This window comes from Primulina tabacum, chromosome 4, assembly GCF_025594145.1.
Source record: "Primulina tabacum isolate GXHZ01 chromosome 4, ASM2559414v2, whole genome shotgun sequence".
Classification (NCBI taxonomy): Eukaryota; Viridiplantae; Streptophyta; class Magnoliopsida; order Lamiales; family Gesneriaceae; genus Primulina; species Primulina tabacum.
Genome location: NC_134553.1, coordinates 2083553 through 2107168, shown reverse-complemented (window position 1 = coordinate 2107168; position 23616 = coordinate 2083553). Strand labels below are relative to the sequence as shown.

General features: G+C 34.1%; 1 protein-coding gene across 6 annotated transcripts in view; it reads right to left on the bottom strand.

Moving 5' to 3' along the window:
- Positions 1-18727, bottom strand: part of LOC142542314 (serine/threonine-protein kinase ATM) — a 57932-nt gene extending 39205 nt beyond the window's left edge. For 3 of the 6 annotated variants that reach the window (XM_075648896.1, XM_075648897.1, XM_075648898.1), the window contains exons 1-33: positions 18516-18727; positions 17543-17651; positions 17295-17438; positions 15616-15777; positions 15334-15529; positions 15070-15226; positions 14852-14988; positions 14666-14738; positions 14322-14425; positions 13943-14041; positions 13363-13419; positions 12815-12899; positions 12345-12389; positions 12168-12242; positions 11684-11725; positions 11495-11565; positions 9204-9280; positions 8861-8946; positions 8306-8377; positions 7827-7973; positions 7663-7740; positions 7394-7581; positions 6304-6907; positions 6132-6203; positions 5861-6025; positions 5304-5429; positions 5040-5167; positions 4499-4655; positions 4283-4329; positions 4136-4199; positions 3978-4052; positions 3782-3901; positions 3251-3436 (exon numbers count right to left, since the gene is read on the bottom strand). In XM_075648896.1, the coding sequence (XP_075505011.1) occupies positions 3251-3436; positions 3782-3901; positions 3978-4052; positions 4136-4199; positions 4283-4329; positions 4499-4655; positions 5040-5167; positions 5304-5429; positions 5861-6025; positions 6132-6203; positions 6304-6907; positions 7394-7581; positions 7663-7740; positions 7827-7973; positions 8306-8377; positions 8861-8946; positions 9204-9280; positions 11495-11565; positions 11684-11725; positions 12168-12242; positions 12345-12389; positions 12815-12899; positions 13363-13419; positions 13943-14041; positions 14322-14425; positions 14666-14738; positions 14852-14988; positions 15070-15226; positions 15334-15529; positions 15616-15777; positions 17295-17438; positions 17543-17651; positions 18516-18593 (4026 nt within the window). In that variant the 5' untranslated portion in view covers positions 18594-18727. Of the gene's footprint in view, positions 1-132; positions 261-385; positions 456-545; positions 668-3250; positions 3437-3781; positions 3902-3977; positions 4053-4135; positions 4200-4282; positions 4330-4498; positions 4656-5039; positions 5168-5303; positions 5430-5860; positions 6026-6131; positions 6204-6303; positions 6908-7393; positions 7582-7662; positions 7741-7826; positions 7974-8305; positions 8378-8860; positions 8947-9203; positions 9281-11494; positions 11566-11683; positions 11726-12167; positions 12243-12344; positions 12390-12814; positions 12900-13362; positions 13420-13942; positions 14042-14321; positions 14426-14665; positions 14739-14851; positions 14989-15069; positions 15227-15333; positions 15530-15615; positions 15778-17294; positions 17439-17542; positions 17652-18515 lie in introns of all 6 variants that reach the window. The other 3 variants (XM_075648893.1, XM_075648894.1, XM_075648895.1) reach the window with 3 other exon arrangements.
- Positions 18728-23616: the final 4889 nt, after the last annotated feature.

Here is a 23616-nt window from a genome sequence, read left to right as displayed (position 1 = left end):
AACATAAACAAAAAATTTCGATAAAAATGTAACATATTTATATGCCTCCCAAACAGCAAAATAATGGAGTAGAGTAATTCCTAATATTTATATCACCGAGTCATGGGTGTAAGATGTGTGAGCAATACTCACTTAAAAGTACTAGGAATTACAGCTCTATGCCCAAGCAAATTGACGAGCACCTCAATGCCGGCCAAATGGTTGCATTTATGCCAATGATGAGCCGCAGCAGCGATCTTGTAATGTAGATCAACTATAAACTACAAAATAAGGTGTCATTTATTTTAAAAATATGCATTCAACAATAAATACACAAGACAAAATTATTGGAAAGGATAATATAATAATGAAAAAACAGCTTGAAATATAAGTTTTGAAGAATCACCATAAATACTCTGTCCGGTCTGAAGATGTTAATCTTGTCAACAAGTTCGAAACTTTTAGAGTGCTCCTCACTGCAAGAATAAAGCAATCAATAATAGAACACTCAAACTTTTAGAAGAAACATGGAAAAAAATATAGACAACTAACAGAAGGTATGGAACCTATCCAAGAAGCCATCCACAATAGTTTGAATTGTACATGCAATTGTATCTTTAGAAAAGAACGGAAGTGGACAGTCAGAGGAGCTGGAAGCTAGAGATAATGTATGGTTAACAATAGAAACCTGCATACAAAGTGAAGAACATAACAACAAACCAGTAAGCGTATATAGCTCGCACAATGTTTTGCATTATCATATTTTCATTTTAAATAGAATTTGATGTATTAGAATCAGAAAATGAGCCGTCCGATATTTTGTATCGATAAATTTTCTTTTTAGATAGGCTTTGATGTCTGACAATCAAAATATTAATTGCATGAATGATTCCTATTGATTGTATAGTTTACTATTATAGAATAGGTTATGTATATTGTGTATAGGTTTCCCTAGTATATATGAAGATCATTCAACCATTTATCAATTTGTATTGGTATAGAGAGTAGAAACCGCAATCGTTCTTTCTTTTCGGCTGAATTAGAGCCATGTTTTTCTTAATCTTTCATCTAGTTCTTACATCATGTCTGGAAAAGCAAATGTGAACACTCTTAATGGCAAAAATTCATAGCAACTGTTCATGAAATTTTGTTTCCGACAATTTTTTTTTTTTTTATAAGAAACATAATAATATTATTAATATATGATTGTTTACATTACAAAAAGTGGACTAGTGGTCCACTGCCATGAAATAGAAAATCATTCATTTAACAATACACATAAGACCAATCTAATAGAAGATCAAATATAGATAAGCCCTGAAACTCTTTATCCGCTCCAATCCAGTTTGCTATTGTGAACTTGATTTTCTCCCAACATTCTTCCGTGCTGTCTTCCCGTTCTTGAAAAATTCTTCTGTTTCCGACAAATTTGATCAAGTGGGATAATGCTAATTATCGTATTTGGTCTCAACTTATAGAGATGCATATTTCAGGCAGAAGAAATTGGGATGCATCACAATGATGAAGGTTGCATCGCATAGATCGGCCCAAGCTATGAGGAATGGGAGGCTAAAGATGCTAAGGTCAAGTCTTTGCTCATCAATTCCATGATAGAAGGCTGGTGGCCTATTTGCGTAGTGTGGCGGCTAAAGAAGTTTGGAATAGAATCAAGAACTATCTGGATGTGTCAAATTCTTCTCAAGTCCAAAAGCCAATGAAGCAAACATTCCAACCACACCAAAGAGATCGCCCTCTTGTGGAGTAATGTAGTGAGTTGGACTCAAAATTCTTGCAACTTGATTACTGTAGGCTAAATGATATGCAATGTCCATAGGATATTGAGAAACTAAGGAAATGTACCGCTAAGTATCGGATCTATATATTTTTTTTGGTCTTAATCACAATCTACATCGAGTTAGTAACCAGGGTTTTGGCTTCCTCTCCTTGACAAATCTAGAGGAAGCTTATTCGCAGCCCAATCGAGAAGCACAAAGGTGTTAATATTAGACTAAATGATCATTCTAAAGCCTCTGCAATGGCTATCCATAAAAATAATACAGGGCCAATACTTGTCTTTGCACCAACTGTAATAGCCCTAAATACTCGATCAATATTTTCTGGGAGAAAGATGGCTATACATATCAATACAAACCGAAACGAGCTGAAAAGGAAACAAGAAATAAACTCATATTTCTCTTAATGATTTATGTCTCAGGTTTCTTGTTATCTCCTCAAGAAGGTAATTTCGGTCTCCTGGTTATTTATTCAGGGAGACTAATCTTATAGCTAGCAGACCCACAACACATAACACACTATTGTCCCCAACTGTTCATAGGGCTCGGCTCCTATGTCCATCTCAAGCGGTGGAACATCATATTTACTCTTAGACTATCCATTTCATCCATCTTGCTTGCACCTTGTTTTTCTAATAGTCTTTTTAGAGAGATTGCCTAAACACCTTAAATGTTCAAAGGCATTTCCACTCACTCTGCTTGAAGACAATCCTACAAAGATTGAGATTCATACTAACAAGGAGAGAAAATGCACCTATTACTTGGATGGGCTGAGAAAGTTACAATCTGAATTTGATCATGTTTTCCAAGTAACAAAGAAGACATTTATTTCTATTCGCACTAGTTTTTTTAAAAAAAACGATATTATATTATCAAAAGATATTAATTACAAAAAGCAGACCAAAGGTCCACGCATAGTAAGGTAAGACTCGCACTACGAGTCAACGTAATACTAGACTTCAATTCTTATACAAGCTTGAGACCGATAAAAATTTAACCTCCACATTCTTAGATATCCAACTTGAAACCATATTGTCCCGACATTCTTTCCAAAGAATTCTAAATCTTCAAAAATCATCCTGTTCTTTCTAGTTCAAGGTGTGAATTATCCACTTATGCTGAGAAACATCGCATACAGCTCAAACTAGGTTTCAAAAAAACTCCAATTTTTAGCGGGTCAAGCATAAAAAATGAACTTTTTAATTGAATGTAAATTATATCATTGATTTACAAAACGCTTTCATAAATTAGAATTAAAATTGCTTTTTGAGACTGAAACTTGATACATACGTGTAAGAGACAAAGGTTTTATTCAGATTAGTTCATTTTTATCACAATTTAGCATAAAAGAAAAATATTTCAAAGAAACACAATTACAACATTAACTTCATGCAAAAAGTATCAAATAGAGTGCAGCTGATTTTCAACATGAGATGTTAAAAGTTAAAACTAAAGTTGTAGGCAGTAAGTGAAAGTACCATTTGCTTCTTAATGAGTTCATCCCTTTCATGTTCAGAGATATTCACGATAAGTAAAATAGAAGTTTCCAGCACTCTTGATCCCCTCTCCCACCCAGCTTTCTTACTGCAATGCATTGCCATACAGACAGAAAAGATATGCACAAAGTGTCTCTTAACTAAAGCTGCACAAGTCTGGCAAGCAACCTGGGAAAAAGAACAATAATAAAAACCAGCATATATAGTTCAAGATATTCAATAGCAAAAATGTCATCTTATGATCCTGACATGGGTATTATCAATTTGCAAAGATCAATCCACATCGAGTCAACACGACATACAACTACCCTATGCTAAAATCGTTGACTCAAGGTACTATCATTTTTAACATTAATTAGATCAAACACCTCACCACATTAAGAAAACATAGAAGACATCTAAACCAAAATAACTTGGACAAAGATTTAATACAAATCTAAAAATAATATTAATGTTCAAAAAGTTAAATGAAGCTACAACATTCTTAGAGGAAATGAATGCAAGGCTAGCTACCTTAGCAACCCATTTTAAGCTGTTAGCATCTTCCTGCAAGATCAAAGCCGGAAGCAGCCACGGACAACAATATTTTATGAAGTTCATAGGTTCCAAATTCGACGTAAAAATGTCTCTTGCCTGCAAATCCAATGAGATTAACTGTCTAGTTTTCTATTTACATGCTAAACACCTCGAATGCAAAATATGACATTACCTCAACAAGTGCAACTAAGCTTACACCACAAGCAACCCAATTAAAAAGAATTGGCCCCATAAGCTCCTCCAAGAACTTCACAAATGTTGAAAGCACAAAATAATTTGTAAAGTTGGTATCATGTAATTAAATTAATCAACCAAAAATGTATTTATCACCTTTGTCCTGTTTGTATAGCATGCTTCCTTAGATAAACTGTCAAGCACAGCACTGACTAGTTCTCTGAATAAAGATGGATATTTGGAAAATTAAGCCGAGGCCAAATGCAACATAAAGATGTGGCTACTTTACTTTTCCACTCTTACCTTTGGGAGGGATCAATAGCAGCAACAACAGATATCATAAAAACTGCCTGTACGTAAAATTCAGAAATCAGAAGGCTAAAAGTAATTTATCGACAATTCATTGAATAAATTTTGAATTGGCAATAGTTTGAAAATTTTGAGTTGGCAATACAAGATGCATAAGAGTTATGACAATTCGTGGGAATAGTGTTCGCGAGAACTAAATAATTTTGGTACCTCTAACTCTATTTTTTCGCTATGCAGTACAAGATGCATAAGAGTTATGACAATTGTTTCCATAATCGGACGAGGTTGAGGACCAGCAGACAAAACTTCCTGTGCTCGAACTATTTTCTCCCCAGAGGAAGTAACCAATTTCCTTCCAAAATTTGAACTGCAGTGACATTTTCCAGAACGATGTTATTTTAGAAGCAAAAGGAAGTGTAATCATATCAGAAACCACATTGTATATGAGCTAATCCTAAATGAATTGATACACTAATTAAACCACACAAAGCTACTTTAGACTTGTACAAAATGGAGAAAAGCCTAAAACATTAGCCCACGGATAAAATATAGTATGGTATGTCCAACCTTAAAATGTGCAAGGCATCAAGAAACTTATCAGTAGAGCAAGTATTAGAAAGTGTGGTTAGACAAACAAGATCATAAATGTAACCTGACCCATGTCAATGGCCATTTAGAATAACACTTAAGCTGCAATAAATTTGATAAATTATCATAGCTACTGGAAACATGTCTATCTCAAGCCAATTACCAAACATCTTGGAAGAGTTCAGAGTGACCATCCCATGTCTGGAAAAGGACACCAATCCGACGAGCTAGGCAAAGCCTAACTCGATAATCAGGATCTCGGAGCAGCATAAATAGCTTGTCGATCACTAACTGTATAAGAATGAATAAAAGGATGACAACCTAAGTGAGGGACTAAAGATTAATTACTGAGAAAGAAAATCAAGATAAATAAACCAGCTTCACATTTTCTCAAATAAAAATCATGATAGGGATAAAGATTAATCACCTGAGCAAGTTGTGGTCTGAGTAATACAAAATTGCATATGCAGTTAACAAGCTTCGCACGATCATACCAGTCGAAGAGACTATTATCAAAGACTTTAGTCACCAAATCTCCGAGAGAAGTCAAGCACTGAAAGTCAATAGGCTAATTTAGAAAAAGGAAACAATTTTTCTGACAAGTGTTACCATGAGAAAGCTTTAAATATGATGACTATTTCACAAGTAATTCCGCACACTAAATTTCTTCACATGGTTTGTCCTCGTTATCCAAAACCTAATTTCTCGCGACCTAACTTCTAGTTAACTATGCTTCAATCGTATCTTTTTTACTTCAACTTTTATTTTAACACTGGATAATTTGTACAAATTAAACATAACTTACAATTGCATTCCTTAAGATTGTTATGACAAAAGCTAAAAATGACATGTATAAAGTCAGCAAAATCAAGTAAGAAACAAAAATATTGACACTAACAACTCAAACTCACATCCCACTTGCCATCAATACTTTACCACTAAAACATTCCAAGCAAGCTTAGAGACATATCACAAATATCACACCTCTTCGGACTCTCTTTTCGTAGAGGAAGATGCAACAGTATTTTGAGTTCCAACTCCATTTGACTGCAACAGGCTTGCCACCAAACAACAGATGCCATCCAGTATACAGGAACACGGGAATTTAAGATTTTCATATGAATTTACTACATCAGTCATAGACGTAACCTGCAGAGGGGAAACCAAATGGAGACCGTGTAGTTTTAGAATAATCAAATGATGTCACCAAATTGCTTGCATTGAAATGACAGAGACGACAAAAAGAGCACAATACCAAATCCAATATGTGTCTGCAGGAAGACCAGTGAGGATGCCGGCTGAGAATGCATAGAAAGTTTTCTAAAACCTACTCAAATGTGAAACAGAAATAAATTACTTGTGTGCGTGATAGCTATAAAACAAATGCCAAGAAAAACATGGAACGTAAAGGTATGAGACTAAGATACCTGTGGGTCGTTCTCTTTTTCCTTAAGATTGAACATGATTTCCCACGTTGAAAATGATAGAATTGGGAAAAAACTTGAAATGATTGCCAGGAAATTCAATTTCTGATTCACTAAAGAAATGGAAGACCCAGTTGTCTGACTACCGTCAATACCTAACCTATCTACATCAATAGACCCACCGTTCATATCCAACTCCACATCCAAAATCAGTTTTTTTCTGTTATTTAGCGGCAAAAGATCATGAATGGAGTGGGCGTCTGATAAGTCGGGGAAGTCTGGCTTTGCTTGAGAATTCCTTCTACACTCTGAACATCCTTCATACAGTTTTGCAAGGGCTTTCAGAAGCCTCTCAGAAGATTGAACAATTCCAAAATAAAATCCAGAACTTGCAATATTTTTCTCTTGGCAATTGCTAAGTAAAGGCGAGCTAGTGAAACTTTTAAAAGAAGTCGCGGTCGAGTCAATGTTATTAATTATGGAGTTCCACTCCAAACATCCAGACAAACCATCATTGTAATATTTCTCCACAATTGAAATGGCATGATTTAGATATCCTAACAACGATTCACCCAGTTTATAAAAGAAAGGGGGAATTTCTCTGATCCTGAGAGTGAAAGAAAAATTGTGACACTGTGAGAATACAACAGAATATTAAAAACCATGTCCATAAAAATTTATAGTTGTTTGAGAAAAATGAAGGAAATAATAAAATATGCAAACTACTGCTAAAGAGAAACATGTCAAGTAAATTTATCACAAAAACATTATATTTGACGAAACAAATGACTAAGATCATATTGAAACAAAAAGCCTATAAATTGTTAGCGAAAGCAAAAAGAATAATGGAATGAATAGAATTGGCATCCCCAATCAAGTGATTGAGAAAATATGGACCTTCTAATCCAACCAGAACAAGAGTGTGATGGGTCATGTGCAGGTTTGTCTCAAGCCCCAATTACTTGGAGCATATTAAAAGTTTACAGAGGAGCATACAACACAGTTCAAAAGCTTTTAAGTGAAGTCATGGGACATATAAAAGGACTATTGCCGCAACGGAGAATGGGAAGGATCAATGAAAGTGAAGATTGACCTTGTTGAATACGAGCAGAACATGAAATTAGCTAAGAGAGCGCATGTGTAGATAACTTCTGAGAGCAGCATTTTGTCAATTTCTACTTCCTTTATGCATTCAAGAACGTGATTTTCCATTTCACGATGCAGCTGATCTCTTAGATTCAGTGGCAATCGTACATTTTGGCAGTAATTGGACAAATTGACCTAAAAATTGATCAAAACTGACTGTGAAAATCCATCGGTTATTAAAATTTCAAAAGTAGCAAAAATAGAATTATGTAACACCTTTGGACCAGAATCAATATCAATCTTCGCAAGAACTTCAACTGAGCATTCCAAAAAATCACTTGGACTTTCCTCTATCTACCAGACATCAATACAAATTTTTAAGATAAGCCATTATACGTGATATCAAAAGGTTTATAAGGATGGATTTGCAAGAATAATACCTTGGCCAATTCCTCCACAGGCTCAGTAGCATAGAGCAATGGCAGAAGTCCTGAAGCCTCATAAAGAAGAGGGGTACAACCAGTAGAAAGGGCATATGCAGCTGCCGGCAGCAGCACAACGAACCGCTCATTCAGTGTTGTGAATTCCTATGTAATTAGGAGGTCAATCAAATATTCTAAATAATGTCAACATCCTGCACCACCTATACATGTATAAAAGAAAAGCAAAGAAGTAAAGAGATACAAAAAAAGATGTAGTACTAGGGATTAGAAAATTGATGGACAGAATTGAATATGTTCATCATATATTGCCTCTCAATCAGACGTTGATGGGATTCATTTCTTATGCAGATAGACTGGAATTTCCACAGAGAATCATTTGAAGATTGTAAAAAAATTCCCTGGTTATTAAAAGTTATGATCAATCTCATCCAATCACTTCAAAATATGAAAGCCACTGCACCTAGTTTGGAATGTACCTTCAAGTTAAGTATAGCTAAAACAGCTGGTAACACATTCTGCCTAAGATACAAAAAATCTTGCAGATCACCCTGCAGCAAGAAAACGAATACTTTTAAGATACAATCTGAATCCTCCCAATAAATAAAAACACGTGAAAACACCCTTTTAAAATGTAATCCATTCAAATTGAATTCAAAAGCTAAAATAAAGAAAAGCTGTTAAGATGAAGGAAAATCTTTTTTGGATCCCAAGAATTTCATTCCAACTCACAAATTTGCAGGCTTAGATACATGAGGAAGAATAATTAACAGAGTCATCCAGTATGACATATGGCAACGGGAAACAAGCACAAAATAACAAGCTTTGCATCTCAGGGAATGACGCAAAAATCAATTACACCATTTATTTGCAGTTTATGATAATGGGATGGCAACATTTCCTTTCCACCTACTTTGTGGAAATTATTAAAGCACCAATCAATTATTATCAAGTCTATAAACATGGCCATAATATTAGAGTAAGAAATTCCAACTTCCAAAACTACAAATTTTGAACCGCAACAAGATGCCTACCTGTATGCTTCTCATGGTCATCATACTCTTGACTATATCAACAGTAAAGTGAGCACCTTTTAGATATTTTCCAACCACCATAACAGCTTTGAAATAACAAAAGAAATCAAAAGAAAGATACAACGTGAACTTTATTAGCCATGTTTCCACACAGTTGAGTCATTCCGTTTTGAGTTGTTGATGTGAAAAGACTCTCATATATGTTTCTACACAGCAGAGTTGTTATGTTTCGGGTTGGATATAAGAGAAGAAACTAAGAGAGAAATATCAAATACACACGTTTGAAAAGAACTCTTGCAGTTATTATATGAATACAAAAATGAGAAGTATAATGGGTTCTTACCAGCGAGGTTCTCCTGGAGAAGTAGCATGAGATGAAGCACAAAACAGACCTGAAATATATTTCCCAACATCAGGACACTGGATAGAATCATCGGAAAAGAATTATGGAAGCTAAAGGAAAAGTATACTCTTGCATTCTGAACTCTGAATCAAAGATTCATATTCTGAGAGAACATACAGCAAGTTACTTTGACATAATTACACACGGCATACCAATAAAATATGGTGGAAAACTAATCTCAAACACAAATCTTCTGTAGGGGATCCATACACAACAATTTCAAGCCACCAAAACTGCACTTAACTAGAATTTTCCCCTTAAAACAAAAGTTTGCATGATAACAAGAATATCTGATCACATAAAAGCATTCTAAAACTTGACCCCGGAAGAAAGGAAGTATTCAACTAAATTGCATTCGTGCATCGGCCATCTCATGATAAGACTAGAAAATTCTACTTCTTTACAACCCCACAGTTTGCATTCTTATTTTAAAAAAGTCAGTGAGAAACAATTCCTCTGAAAACATAAGTGAAAACCAAACCGTTATTAGTTTATCACTCAAATATACTATAAAGTAACTCCACATACCATGGTATTCTAATGGCGACAATGGAATCTAAACATTACAAGTTTCGTAATTATAAAATAAAAATTGCTATTGTACATAAGGATGCAGTTGATGGTAATTGCATAATTTAAATCCTTATGAATGTATAGTAAATTAAATGTCAACAAACAAATACTACATTGCTGCCAGAGGGGGGGTGGGAAAAAAGCAACATTCATATAAGACCAACAATTCTGTCCTAATGTTTACTCTAAACTGCACTTCACTAATTATAGAATTTAAGTGCTTGATAATACACAAAAAAAGAACTGATGTTTTAAACATTAAAGACTCTAATCTTTGAAACAGCACCACTGAGAACAATTGTTGTCTGCTAAGAACCAACAACTCTAATAATTTGATTAGATTAAGGTAAGCAACAATTGTCACCAACTAATTCTACCCAAGATATTAATGAAGAAAAAAATAAAAAAGGCAATAGTAAAAAATATGAGAAAATATGATCAAACAAATTCCATCAAAGATATCATGGAAATCAAATTAACTATTTAAGGTGTTCAGAATTATTAGACCATCACACGGAGGAGATCAAATGGATATATAAGGTGATTATTCCGTAAAATATTTACCTAGCAATATTAAAAGCAAAATAAAATGAAAATTTAAAAAAGTAGCATATAGGAAGGACGATAGTAAGGCTTCTATAATTCCATGTCACACAAGATATTAGGAGTTGCAATTTATTTTGAAAGATGTATGCACTTAATACACTAGTCTGCCAAGTTGTCCTTCTTACTCCGCTTAAGAGACAGCATATGATTAATACTTGGTTAGTGCTGATATAATATAACCAATGTTCACATTTAAGATATATATTAAGGTGAATTAAATAAAGTCCAGAATTATGAAATACGCGTTTGGCTTGACATGATATATGCAATGTTAGAATAATTCATTTTTTATAAACTGGAGAGTCTGACGCATCTAATAAACAGAGCTTTAGGGTTGTTTCTCCATTGGACTCCACTCCTACATTCTTTTAACTTGTAGTTTCGTCCCAATGGCGAGAAATATTGACATCGGAATTCTAGATTTAACGTGTTCTCTTTTTCACGTTGAATGATTGTCCCGATATTTCCGGATAGAGATGAACTTCAAATCCTTGTGAATTATTATTTCTCAACCAATTATACCTCTATAGCTACAAATAGTGGGTAATGTTACAAATAGTGGGTAGTGTACACAAACTTTAAAAGGTATGCTAATGTATGCCAATTTTACACCAAGTACTATGCATTCAAATATTCTCTCGTTACATATTTTCTCTTGGGCATCGGAGGAGTTTTGCCGAAACATGGCTGGTGACCCTAAAGCATTTTTTACATGACATATTTTAGTGGCAATCTAGGTCATATATTCTTCGTTGGACCCAAATAGCGAAGACTTTACCATCTCAAGAGAAATTAATTGAACTAGAAATTACAAGTAGCTACAGGTTTCCAAAAAAGCTGAACGAACCGTCCGACAGTACCACGGGTCATATTCAAGAGAGTAAAAGAACAAAAATATATATAACATGCATCTCTCCGGAACAAAGAAAGAATATCAGACAACTATTCAGTGGATTTTAGGGTAAAGATGAGATCGACAATGTCATACAACGAAAGATTTATACTCTAAAACGACATGAACGACAAAAAGTTTGCAAAGGTGAATCACTCACGTTGAAAGTGTGCGTTTAAATAGCCGAAGATCCCATATCTCGAGAGGAACAAGATATGAATCTTTTGTATCCTGGGTAAATGCCAAGGAAAGAAATTATTATACCGAAATCATGGAGAAGCAAGCATTTTACTAGCAAAGAAACAATCAAATCAAAATAAGAGAAACAAACTGTTATCTATAATCTTACGCTCAACATTATGCTACAAAGCAGCGTAAAAGCAGCATCCACCTGCAAAGACGAGAGCACAACTAACCCTGTAATACTGAATTTAGAGCTTGAAAAGTTTCTTTCAGAATTGTATAGATACTTGAATATCCAATCATAATTACAAATAGAAGAACATTATACAATAATGGAAACAGGAAGAAACTGGTGTTAAGACAGCATTAAGCTATACTTAACCTTCAATTTAGGAGTCAGCCATAACAAAAGTGGGGTAGCTTTTTTTCTCTCCTAACTTAAGTGCATAATCAATGCCATATTAAAAACACATTTATTAGAATGAGATTGAGATTTTGTGATAGGGAATCTAACTGTACCTACTTTTTCCTACAATATGAAATGCAAAGTAGATGAATTGTACTTAACAATTCACCAAAGAGGAAAGGAAGCATTTCAAAGATCTATCTACACCATGCCTTGATGGGAATTTACACAAATGGATGCTTACAATTGAGGTGAGATTGCAAAACGTTGGCAAACTCCGCATAAGGCAGTTCCATATCACATGCCAACCGTTGCCAACCTGGAGAATTTTTACAAAAATAAAACCAAAATATGCACAAGGATTAAAAGAAAAAAGAATATCAAGCAGGTCCCTGCGTTAGACATCCTACAAACGCGATACCTCATATAATGGTCCAGAAAGTTCATGGAGTTTATTTTCATTATCCTTAGTAAGCCCCAGACGCCAACCAAACAAATTTAATCAGAGCCATTTTTCTTCAAAAAGGACGTTGATAGAAAGAGCCAGAAAAAAATTATTAATAAGAATAAGAGATAGGGAAAGTAAAGGGAGAAAAGTAGCTAAGGTAAGATGTCCGCAATAATTGATGAGCAACAATCCAGTCCATCCACAAAATATGATTGCTATTGGCCATGATAAAGAAAAGTGAACAAAGAAACCTAGACTTCATCCTTCCCCACATATGCTACAACCAAAGCTTGCATTAAAAACTATACTTCTTAATTAGCATAAGACTTTAAATGACAAGTACTCAGGAAATGATGGTCCAAGGAACAAAATTATTTCAAGAAACCAGGAGGACACACTGAATAAAACTATATATTTTCCTCCATACGTATAATGTGATATACCTCATTCAAGGGAAAAGCTAGCTTCTGCGATGATTTCTCATTTGGAGCAGCAAAAAGCATCAATAAAGAAAGTCTAAGCAGACTCCTTCAAATAAAATAAAAAACTGGTGAGAAGAATCTTAAGCAGACTCATTCAGATGAGATACAAAATTGGTCAGAAGTTAAAATGAAAAACAAAGAGTGCTGAGACAAGATTAAACTTAGGGCTCCATGCTATATTACAAATAATGTGGAGTTTAAAATGTTTTCGCTGTCAGATTTGTTTAGGGATTGGAGTCTAATATTGTGTTAATACGATTCCAGTTCTTACTTTGTTATGCGATGACCTCTGGTCTCCTTTTTGTAATTAAAATATTCTATTAAAATAATATTGTTTCTTCTCAGAAAAAAAGAAACTAGAAGGCATTTCTGCACATAAGAAATAAGTTATATCACATAAAAAGTAAGATATCATAGTATTTGTTTAAGCATCAAATTATTACAGTTGCTTTCTTAGGCTCAATTATACAGAGTGAAATGAAGTTTTTGCGTGTAAAGGAACAACTTACTGCAACGTCCAGAACAGGTCATCATAAGAATGCTCCAAAGTTCCAGCGTTAATAATTCTGCAATCGAGAACAAGCGAATTCCGGAAATCAAAATTTGACTGTGGACTCCAGAAAGGGCAAATGTGATATCAGAAGTATGAAAAACAGAAACATAAGAAACAAGTCTCAATGGTGGTGGTATCCCTTGAGTAAGCAAACTGATGAATTAACATTTGTACTGAAAAGCAAAAGGAAAAAGAGAACCTACAAAGCACATGACCAAACCAACAAAGATAAGAGAATTATGCCCCTGCAAGACCCTAACAAGAAAAAAAATAGTTCCCTGCTGGTACCAAAAGAATAAGTTTGAAATGAAGGCAAAAAGCAAAACAGACAACAGAAGCTCTCCTTTCCCTCAACGAAGAGGTATAGATATTAACCAAATTAAAATATCGAGAAAATGTGAATGCATCTCCAGCACACAGGAAGGAGACAAATAGACTACAGGAGCACAAATATTTTGTCACCGGAGGATGAAATATAAACCAGTCAATAAAGCTACAGGTAAAAGTCAAGTGACAATAAAATCAATGAATTTTACCTTTCAAAGTTTGCAGATATGCTGTCAAACCAAAACAATAAGTGATCTTTACGGATGCGAGTAGAATAATTGCGGATGAGACAAACAAGTGCAGCATGCCTGCCACGAATATTAGCTAGTTTTAACTCAAAATGGTGGATAATAAGTAGCAACATGAATGCAAATGTGAACAATAGATTCTCATTCTTTTGACCATAAAAACAAATTTGGAAATTATTGAAAAATATTGTGTCGGATTTGCCATTGAATGTGTGATCCATGAACAACAAAAAACATGATATCACACCATCCACCAGCCCAAAGGATACTGTTAAGTATTGAGATATTTGATGTTTATATTTTTTATCTACGCAAAAGAACAAGTTCTGTTGAAACCTACCATGGCCATTTGCCCTCCATGACTCTCTCTTTTATCAGGACAACCACATGCTCCCTCCGGGCTCGTTTTTCAGTAACTAGGCTTTTATATGTATTAGCGCACACCTGGAAAGTGAACATTGCCTTGTAACCTTTGACCATAAAATTTAACAGAGTAATCTGCTACAATTTTAGCAACACTGGAACATAAAATAAGGTTGAAAAGAACAACCAAAAGATAAAACCGAGCCCATAACCCAATGAAATACAAAAGAGCCATATCGTGTCTGGTAAGCACACAACCACAAATATGTAATGGAGTAACAACTTTAAAAGGCAGAACAATTAAGTTGCTGCAATAAGTACCCGGCAAAACACAAGGGCAGCAAGCTCCGCCAGCTTGAACTGTGAGCTTGTCATAATCCCACATTTTTCACCCCTAATTGAGTCACTCAAAATAATAATAATAAATAAATAAATAAAACACAAACAAGAACAGAGAAGTAGCATTTCATAAACCCACCAAAAAATTAAGCACGTTATAATTCTAACCAGGGTGAATTGGTGCTGGAAGTACTCATTTGATCAAGCTCCTTGCTCATCACATCCACAAGTTCAAGTAAAATAGAACCGTCATCCACACCTCTAGTTAAACTTACTTGCAATTTTGCATAGCAAATAAGAGAATCCTACTAAAGAAGGACAAATTAGAAGTACTACAGACATTTAACTTTAAATCAAAACCATCAATTTAGCACTGCTCAAGACACCTTTAGACATCGATCATGAGTAGCAAACCAGTACCGAAACACGAAATGATTTACTGCTTGATGAATTTCCAGGGATTTGCCACCTAAATTTGGTCCATCCTTTAACAAATATGTATTGATGCACTCCACAAGCTTGCGAGAAATTTTTCCCTCATCCCTAACATGCAAAAAGAACAAAATTATAAGTTGACGATTATTGCAATAGAATAACTATAAGAAATCTGTGTAAGGTGGAACCGGAATACAAAAATATCGATGCATTACCTTACATGAGAAAAAATTCCAATAAAACCCGAAATAATGTTATCTCGAAGATCTTCAGGAATATCTCCAGGAGGGTTCTCAATAAGTGAATGAAGTGTCAAGGTGAAGCGGAAAACCTCTTCTTTGGGGTTTATTTGACCAAAATTTTCTGTGCTCAGGCTTGTTTCCACCTTTTCCATGTACAGAAGTACAAGATCTGTCCATATTGAAAACCGATAAGCAGATGAAATTCACACAGTCGTATAGATAGTGTATTAGCCAAGTTACTGGAGGTACACTCACTTGAGTAAACTCGTTTCCGCATGTGAAACCGATAATATGTAACTTCCAAAAGATAGCGAAGGATAACACCATACTCAGATTGGAAACTTGGAACATCTTTGAGGACATCCCACACATGATTGAAAAGTGATTTAGCCACATGTAGAAGAAGATTTTTTTTGCCTGAAAAAGAGAAGAAATCAAATGAAACAGAAAAAACTACATCAATGATAAATCTTACATTGATGACCTACAACTACATTTCTTTGATACAGAAACATGTGGTTCCCCTCGCCAATCCGCAAGTCTTAATAATTCTCTCTTAAACAAGAATCTGGATAACCATTTTTTATCTTTAAATTTCGGATTCGATGTTGATTATCTGATGAATTTATTCAATCTCACTTAACAGATGCTTCTCTTGTTATTCATAAAAAACCTGATCTGATCTACAGGCCAATTAATGAATTTCATTCAATCTCAGCCATCAGATTCTTATGTTGTCATCCACAAGAGATCTTTTTTTTTTTTTTTGATAGGAAACATAATATTATATGTAATGAAAGATTCTTAATACAATTATAGCTGGGTGAGTGATCCGCAAGATAAAAGATCAAAACGTAATCTTCAAACCATTACAAACTTCCAATCCCTAACAACATCTGACACTGAAAGATGATTAAGCCCTTTGATTCTTGTCATTGTAGTAGCAACTCTGAACTTAATTATCTCCCATAATTCGATTGCGCTGGCATTTTTGTCGTTGAAAATTCTGTTATTCCTCTCTATCCATATGGTCCATTTCAAGCATTAGATTTTTATAACATACTCCCCTCCAGGCAGTTTTGTTCATGAGAGACATTCCGAGCATTTCAGTGTTTTCATTCATTTTTTGCAAAATAAATCAACAGCTTTGAATTCACAAAATACATTTTATGATTTACAAATAAGACAAAGACCTGCATCATTTCTATCTCAAAATCTCTAAAAATCATACTATAATCTACAAGTATAAACCAATCCCAATATCAATTTTGGACAGATTATATTCCATGTAATTGGTAAATTCAGAAGATGCATCTGACAAATTAAAAACCTTGATAAGGTGGAGCATTGGAACAAGATATGATTGAGTATTTGTTAATCAAAAATTTAAAATATTTCATGTCAGTTATACAGTAAATTCAAGCAAAAGAATTATTAATACAATATAATACTCATAAGAAATTAATTAAGTTTAACCATGTGCGGCCTCTTCTGAAAGATAAGGAGAAATTTGAAGGCTGCGTCAACCCCTTTAGTGCAACATTTCAAAAAGACACTGATAACTAGATACACAAGCAAAGGACTCCTTCACTTCAGCATCATGTAGATTGTCTTCTTTTTCACTAAATTTAAGTGATGAAAACGTTGGTGGGAATTCAACACAAGACCTTTCGAAGTGAGGAGGATAATGTTTTTACACATGATTGACACAATGAAATGAGAAGAGACCTTTACGACAAGTTAAAGCCGGCCGACAAGCAACTATCACTCTTGGAAGAATTTTCTAAGATAAAGTCACAGCTAGTTGCATACATCAAAATTCATTCAAATTAAAAAGGTATCTAAGCTACTCACCACATGAAATTCTGCGAACAAACACAACTTTATCAGATTGCTTTCATGTTCCATATGAAACAAAAACTTCAAACACTAACCTGAACACCCATCATCCTGGGCTCGTTGCACAATAATCCGTAGAGTCTTCGCAAAAATTGACTTTGGTAATCTCTTCTTGCTGGATGAGATCTCAGAAGATGCACATTGCATTAAAATTTTGACAAGAAAAGGCCAAGTCTCAGCTGCACAAAAAAGTAGTAAGCAACTGCACACCATCAATTCATCCAAAACAATAAAAAAACGAAATCTTTCAGGTGCTTAAACATAGATGGTTATATATGCTTACCATGTGGAACTTCGTTAGGCTTAAGCACCGAAGTTTTATCAGACAAATATCTACAGAATCCAATGGATCTATCGGTTTCTAACCATGTATTCAACAACTTAACCCCTTCCTGTATTCATAAACCATAAGATAAAAAACATTAATACACTACATGAGCAAAATATTATCCACGAAAAAATTATCTCAGAATATTAATCACTTGTAGAATTGAAGAGGCGGATATGAAATTCCCTAAACTTAATTACGGAAAAAGCCAATTATAAGTATTTCCAATCATTCTCGCAAAGATTCGAAGTTCATAACACATCTAGTGAATGAGACTCCCTGCTTGAATAATTTAAAATCAAATAAAAGAAAGTAAATTATCTTTATGTTTATCGACTGGCCCATTTCAGGGGGAAAATAAATTAATAAAACAAGGTAATGACAAACATCAAAAACTATCATCATGTACCCGTCAAACTTTACTAAATAATACAATGAAAAGGAAAAAAAGTTTCCTTCATTTTTAAATAGATACAAAAGGAATGGCAATTAGCTCTACAAATTGTTCAATGCCTGTTAAACAGTAGGACCCAATGCCATCCTAAGATAAGAAATATGAATCGGAAATGTTTCAGCAAAACAAACGAACTGTGTGAAACTATACAAGTATGAATTCTACTTATTGCTCGATCCTATTAAACAAAATCATTGAAAATTATGTAAAGATGATTGCATATACAAGAAACTCAAACTCGTTACCCTCCAAGAAACTAAACAGACACGCCAGTAAAAGTCTTATCTCGAAAATATCCGAAGCATAACATGAACCATATATTCTGTTCAGAACACATTCCTACGAGTTTATGGCGATTACTCAGAACACAAAAGCGTAACAGAGGTGCAAAATAATCAATATATAATAAACTTGAACATCTTTCCCGGATAAGCCGAAACATGTTAAAAACCAAGTATCTATCTTCTTGATTACTTCTCGAGCTTTGGCCTTGTCGGATGATAGCTTGGAGACGATCTCTTGAATGTCTCTGGAAGTGACTTTCAATGCCATTTTTAGCGTATCGGATATCACTCCTTCGGAGTAGAGCGCTAGGGTTTCTTTAGAGAGAAAAGGCGGGATAATCAGGAGATGGATCGGGGAGGAAGAACCCGGGAGCGGAGCGGATTCAGATATAGAAACCGACAAAACGTGTATTTGTATTTACCAAAACCCTATTAAAAAATGGAAATATTTTTCGGCAGTTAACATTGCCATCTCATATTTTGTAACTTTTCCGTTAGTATCTGTAAACAACATTCAGACGTTCCTCTCGGGATAAATTTAAAAAAATGGTCTTATAAATTTTAGGTAATAATTTATAACATGGTTTGCACCGTTTTTAATTTATTTTACTAAAATATTTTTGTATAAATATTTGAAATAACTTGATAAACTTATTAATTATATAAACACATACAATTTAATATGTCAAAATGCAAATTTTTATTTTTAAATTTTAGATATTTTCAAAAGTGACAAAATTTAAATTTATTGAATTAACAATACAAGAAGAAGAAGAAAAAAACATGTCTCATTTAATTTGAGTAGGCTTGCCTCCTGGTTTTAAAGTTTTTATTACTATTTTATTTAAAAAAACTCGATATTCTTTCTTTCATTTTTTAATAATATATTCTTGCAGTTCTAACGGTCGATTGATTTTCTAATTGACTTGTGTTTAGTCTTTAGTTTGAGTTTTGGGGCTTTTTTAAAAAATAATATTCATTAAAAAACTATTTAGTAAAAGAATAAGTCTTTGTGAGACGGTCTCACGAATCTTTATCTGTGAGACAGGTCAACTCTACCGATATTCATAATAAAAAGTAATATTCTTAGCATAAAAATAATATTTTTTCATGGATGACCCAAATAAGATATATGTCTCACAAAATACGACCCGTAAGACCGTCTCACACAAGTTTTTGCCTTAGTGAAATATTGTAAAAATGATATATTGTAAAAATAGGGCACTCTGTAGAAATTTATAACGGATTCTAAATTTAAAAAAAAAAATTAAAGAATAACAGTCAAGGATTCTGACAGCATGTTACGGATTCCTAATTTAACTTGTGTTTAGTCTTGAGTTTTAGTTTTGGGGTTTTTTAAAAAAATAATATTAATTTAAAAAAAAAAACTAGTTAGTAAAATATTGTAAAAATGAGATGTTTGTAAAAATAGTGTAATCCGTAGAAATTTATAGTGGATTCTAAATCTGTGACAGTCTGTCACGAATTCCCAATTTGACTTTGTGTTTAGTCTTGAGTTTGAGTTTTGGGCCTTTTAAAAAAAAAATTAATTTAAAAAAACTATTTAGTAAAATATTATAAAAACAAGATGTTTGTATACGAGAAATGACAATAAACTCACATAAAACATTAGAATGACAATAAAACATCGACAATCAATCAAAAACTCGTATTATGGTGTGAAATACGAGAAAATGGGGGTATCGGGCATGTCTTTGCGATTGAACGCTTGAAAACAATGAAAGCGAGGCAAGAGATGGACACCGAAGGGATGAGACAATGTTTCTTAAGAAAATTCTTGAGGAATACGATCACTCCTGCTGGTGGAACTCGTGGAGGATGCTGGGAAAATGGGGAGGGGCGGTTGAGAGAGGTGAGGATGGGAATATGGTTTTTGGGGTAGGTTTAATTAAAATATTAACTGCTAATTGGTCCTTAATTAAAATAATTAGGAGGAGTGGCGGTGTAGGCCCAAAATATTTTAAAATAGGCCATGAAGCCTATTAACACACTCGTAAAATATTTCGTTTAGGTATGTTTTTGAAAATGTAGTTCGAATCCTCAAAAATCATCCAACTTGTTAAAATGTTGCGTGCCGAATTAAAATATAAGCCGGTGAGTAAAAATATTCCACCAAGACCTATTTTCGAAACTCTCACTTAATTACACCATATATTAAATAATTAAAAGTAATTATTTTTTATTTTTTTAAAAAATTTTTTCCTCGATTATCTCCGGTCTCTGTTTCTCGTTCAAGCGTGAAATACTACTAAAAGCCGTAATACATGAAGCATTTATAAACCATGAAATAAAACACATATACATACAATAATCATGCATTTTAAGCTTTAAAATAATTAAATACATATTTATTAAAACCTTAGATTGCATGCAGTCATATTACGTAGTTCGAATTTTCTAGACCTTAAAACGATATTTCTTCAAATACTTCCATTTGCCATTTTTCATAAACTAACCGTCGCATCGTTATGAAATGTGTGAGAAAATGGTATAATAATTGTGTTCTTAAAAAAAATATTTATGTTATACAAGATTAAATTTTAAAAATAATATAGTGGTTGAAAATATTTATACAATTATTAATATTATATTTAAATAATCAATAAAACCTGATACCCCAGGTAGCCGACCTGATCCAGATCTGACCAGAGCACTTATACCCCATATCATTTACTTAAATGATATAAATAATGAGCGTATTATTGATACAATTGGGCTGGGCTCGAGCCATAATTTTGCATGAACTCCAATCTTTCATCTACTTGGTCATAAGGCTTATCGAGATGATCAGGGCAGACCAGTCGAGCAACATGATAAATTTTATCGAGTAAAGTCCCAAATAATTATGGTGGTGAATACATAGTACTGATTTAAATATCAGATAAGTTGTAACGAAAATATTTATGACGCCCTCTTGTTCATGTTAATTTGTGCAAATCCGAAGCTGACCGTCGTCCGACTCGTGCTGAACCATTTTGAAGTACCAGGTTCACCAGACCGAACCCCGTGCATATTTTTATATATATCTAAACATTTTGAATAATTTACATAGAAATTTTGAATCCCATCAATACAAAAATTGTATGTTAAATAGAAAAAAATACAAATGTAATGTAAAGAGGAAAAATATATTTTATGACAATTTAGTTTTATGTTAGAATAAATTGTTCTTTGTATATAAATAACATACTCGAGTTAAATATAATACAATCTATCTGATATAATATGTGAAGTGTGACAATATACAAATATAAGTGAATGTGCTTCTCTGTCAAAAAAAAAATTAAGTGAATGTGCTTCATTCGATCTCAAACCAACTGCAAATAATAGTCCAAACTGTTAATGTAACATGAAATTCCACAATATCTATCATATTATCATATGATAATTCATTTTTTATTATAATTACAATGGTGTGATTTGTTTTGATTTAACTATGTATCAAATTTACGCTTATATCTTATTAAGAGATGTGTATGTCAGTTATCACTATAATGCCAATGTAACATCTACTGCTTAAATTAACTGCTTAATTTTTTTAAAAAAGCTCTTTTTCGAAAATACTCAAACACATGCATGCAATAAAAGCAGTCAATCGGGCATTTTAAAAAGTCTCCAACCACTGAATAAAAATAATTGTAGTTAATTAAATCTTAAAATGAAATCAATCTTTTAGTCTACTGTTTTAAAAGAACTCAACGTCTGTTAAATTCATCAACGTAAAAAAGAGTTGCAAAAACATTTACAATATTTTTTACACCCATGACTCATGATCCTAATATGCGGAAATATGCAAGGTCATCGGGTTAACGTGCCCACACCCAGCTCCGCCTACTTAGTCTTCAGCGCCTCCAGTCTCCACATCATCATGCTCACATGCATCAATCACACCTAGTAGTCTAAAGACTCAACACACCTGAACCGCAATAGCAATTACATATACATAACATGCAACCGTGAAAAATACCGTAATTAAAATACACTTCATGATATCAAAGCGGAAACATAAACATGACAAAGCATGAACGTGTTCATATCGCATCATATCAACATATACGTGTTAAATTTTTTTATTTGAATTACGTTCATTAGTTGTAATTTTCGTACCAACTCTAGTCGATAGATCCATCTATGTATAACCGCGGTACCCGGCGGTGGTACATAAGCGACATTATTATCATCCACTGAGCCTTGACCTTATATGTTCATGTTCGTATTAGTCACAACCAATTTTCTTCCTTCAAAAACATGACATCGTATTGATTGCTTATAAAAATAATGCATATGCATAAATTTCCTAAAATTAAGCATGCATATTTTTCGTATTTCCATAAAAAAATCATGTTCATGATAACACATATATTTAAAACATGTCAATTTGTGATCAGGGCGCTGCCATGACTGCTAACTCGACCCGAGTACAAAATGACCATTTTGCCCCTGGAAACCCTAATTGAACATTTTACCCCTGGACCTAAAAATTTCTACCCGAAGCCAACCAAACTCCTTAAAAAACATCAAAACATATTTAAAATCATTTCCTAGACGAAACCTCGAGCTCGTCCCATAACTTTTACGATTCGTTTTAAAACTTGGACCGGGGCCCGATTTTAACCCGAATCAACCCGAAACTCAACCAAACTTTCCTAAATTTAAACCATGACTTGAACCCACATGTCAAGCCCTTAAACCACTTATTTCAGACCCACGAAATACCTCGACCAACTGCAGGAATTTTCTGCACGCAATAACAATCAAACCCTATAGCACCTAGCTCCCGATTTCTCGACCCTAGACCAAACTCACTTAGACCATTCCTAGCCGACTATTCTAAGACCAAGACCGAACCAAGAGCCCCCCTCCTGGACGACCAAACTCATGCCTACAGTCTCTGCACGATGGATCGCGCGGACACCTCTAAACCATAATCTAGCTTGCTACATAACACACGATCCCACCCAAGCCATGCATTTAGCGGCTGACGGACCATTCCAAGACCCGACATGAACCCACCAGGGTGTGAACCACGCCCCGACTGAGCCCATGCACGCTGCCCTCGCCTTCTTCGCACAACCTAACCGTCCCAAGCCTTAGAACAATGAGATGCAATCGGCCACCTGCAGGACGAGTTCTACCTCGACATTTCCCATCTGAATTCATGGTATACCTACAATAGATCGCCTTTATCTCTCAAGCCATGGCAATCCCTTACAAATCAGATCAAGGCGTGATAAATATACAAGAATGTCCAACGTTTTCGCATAAAAGCT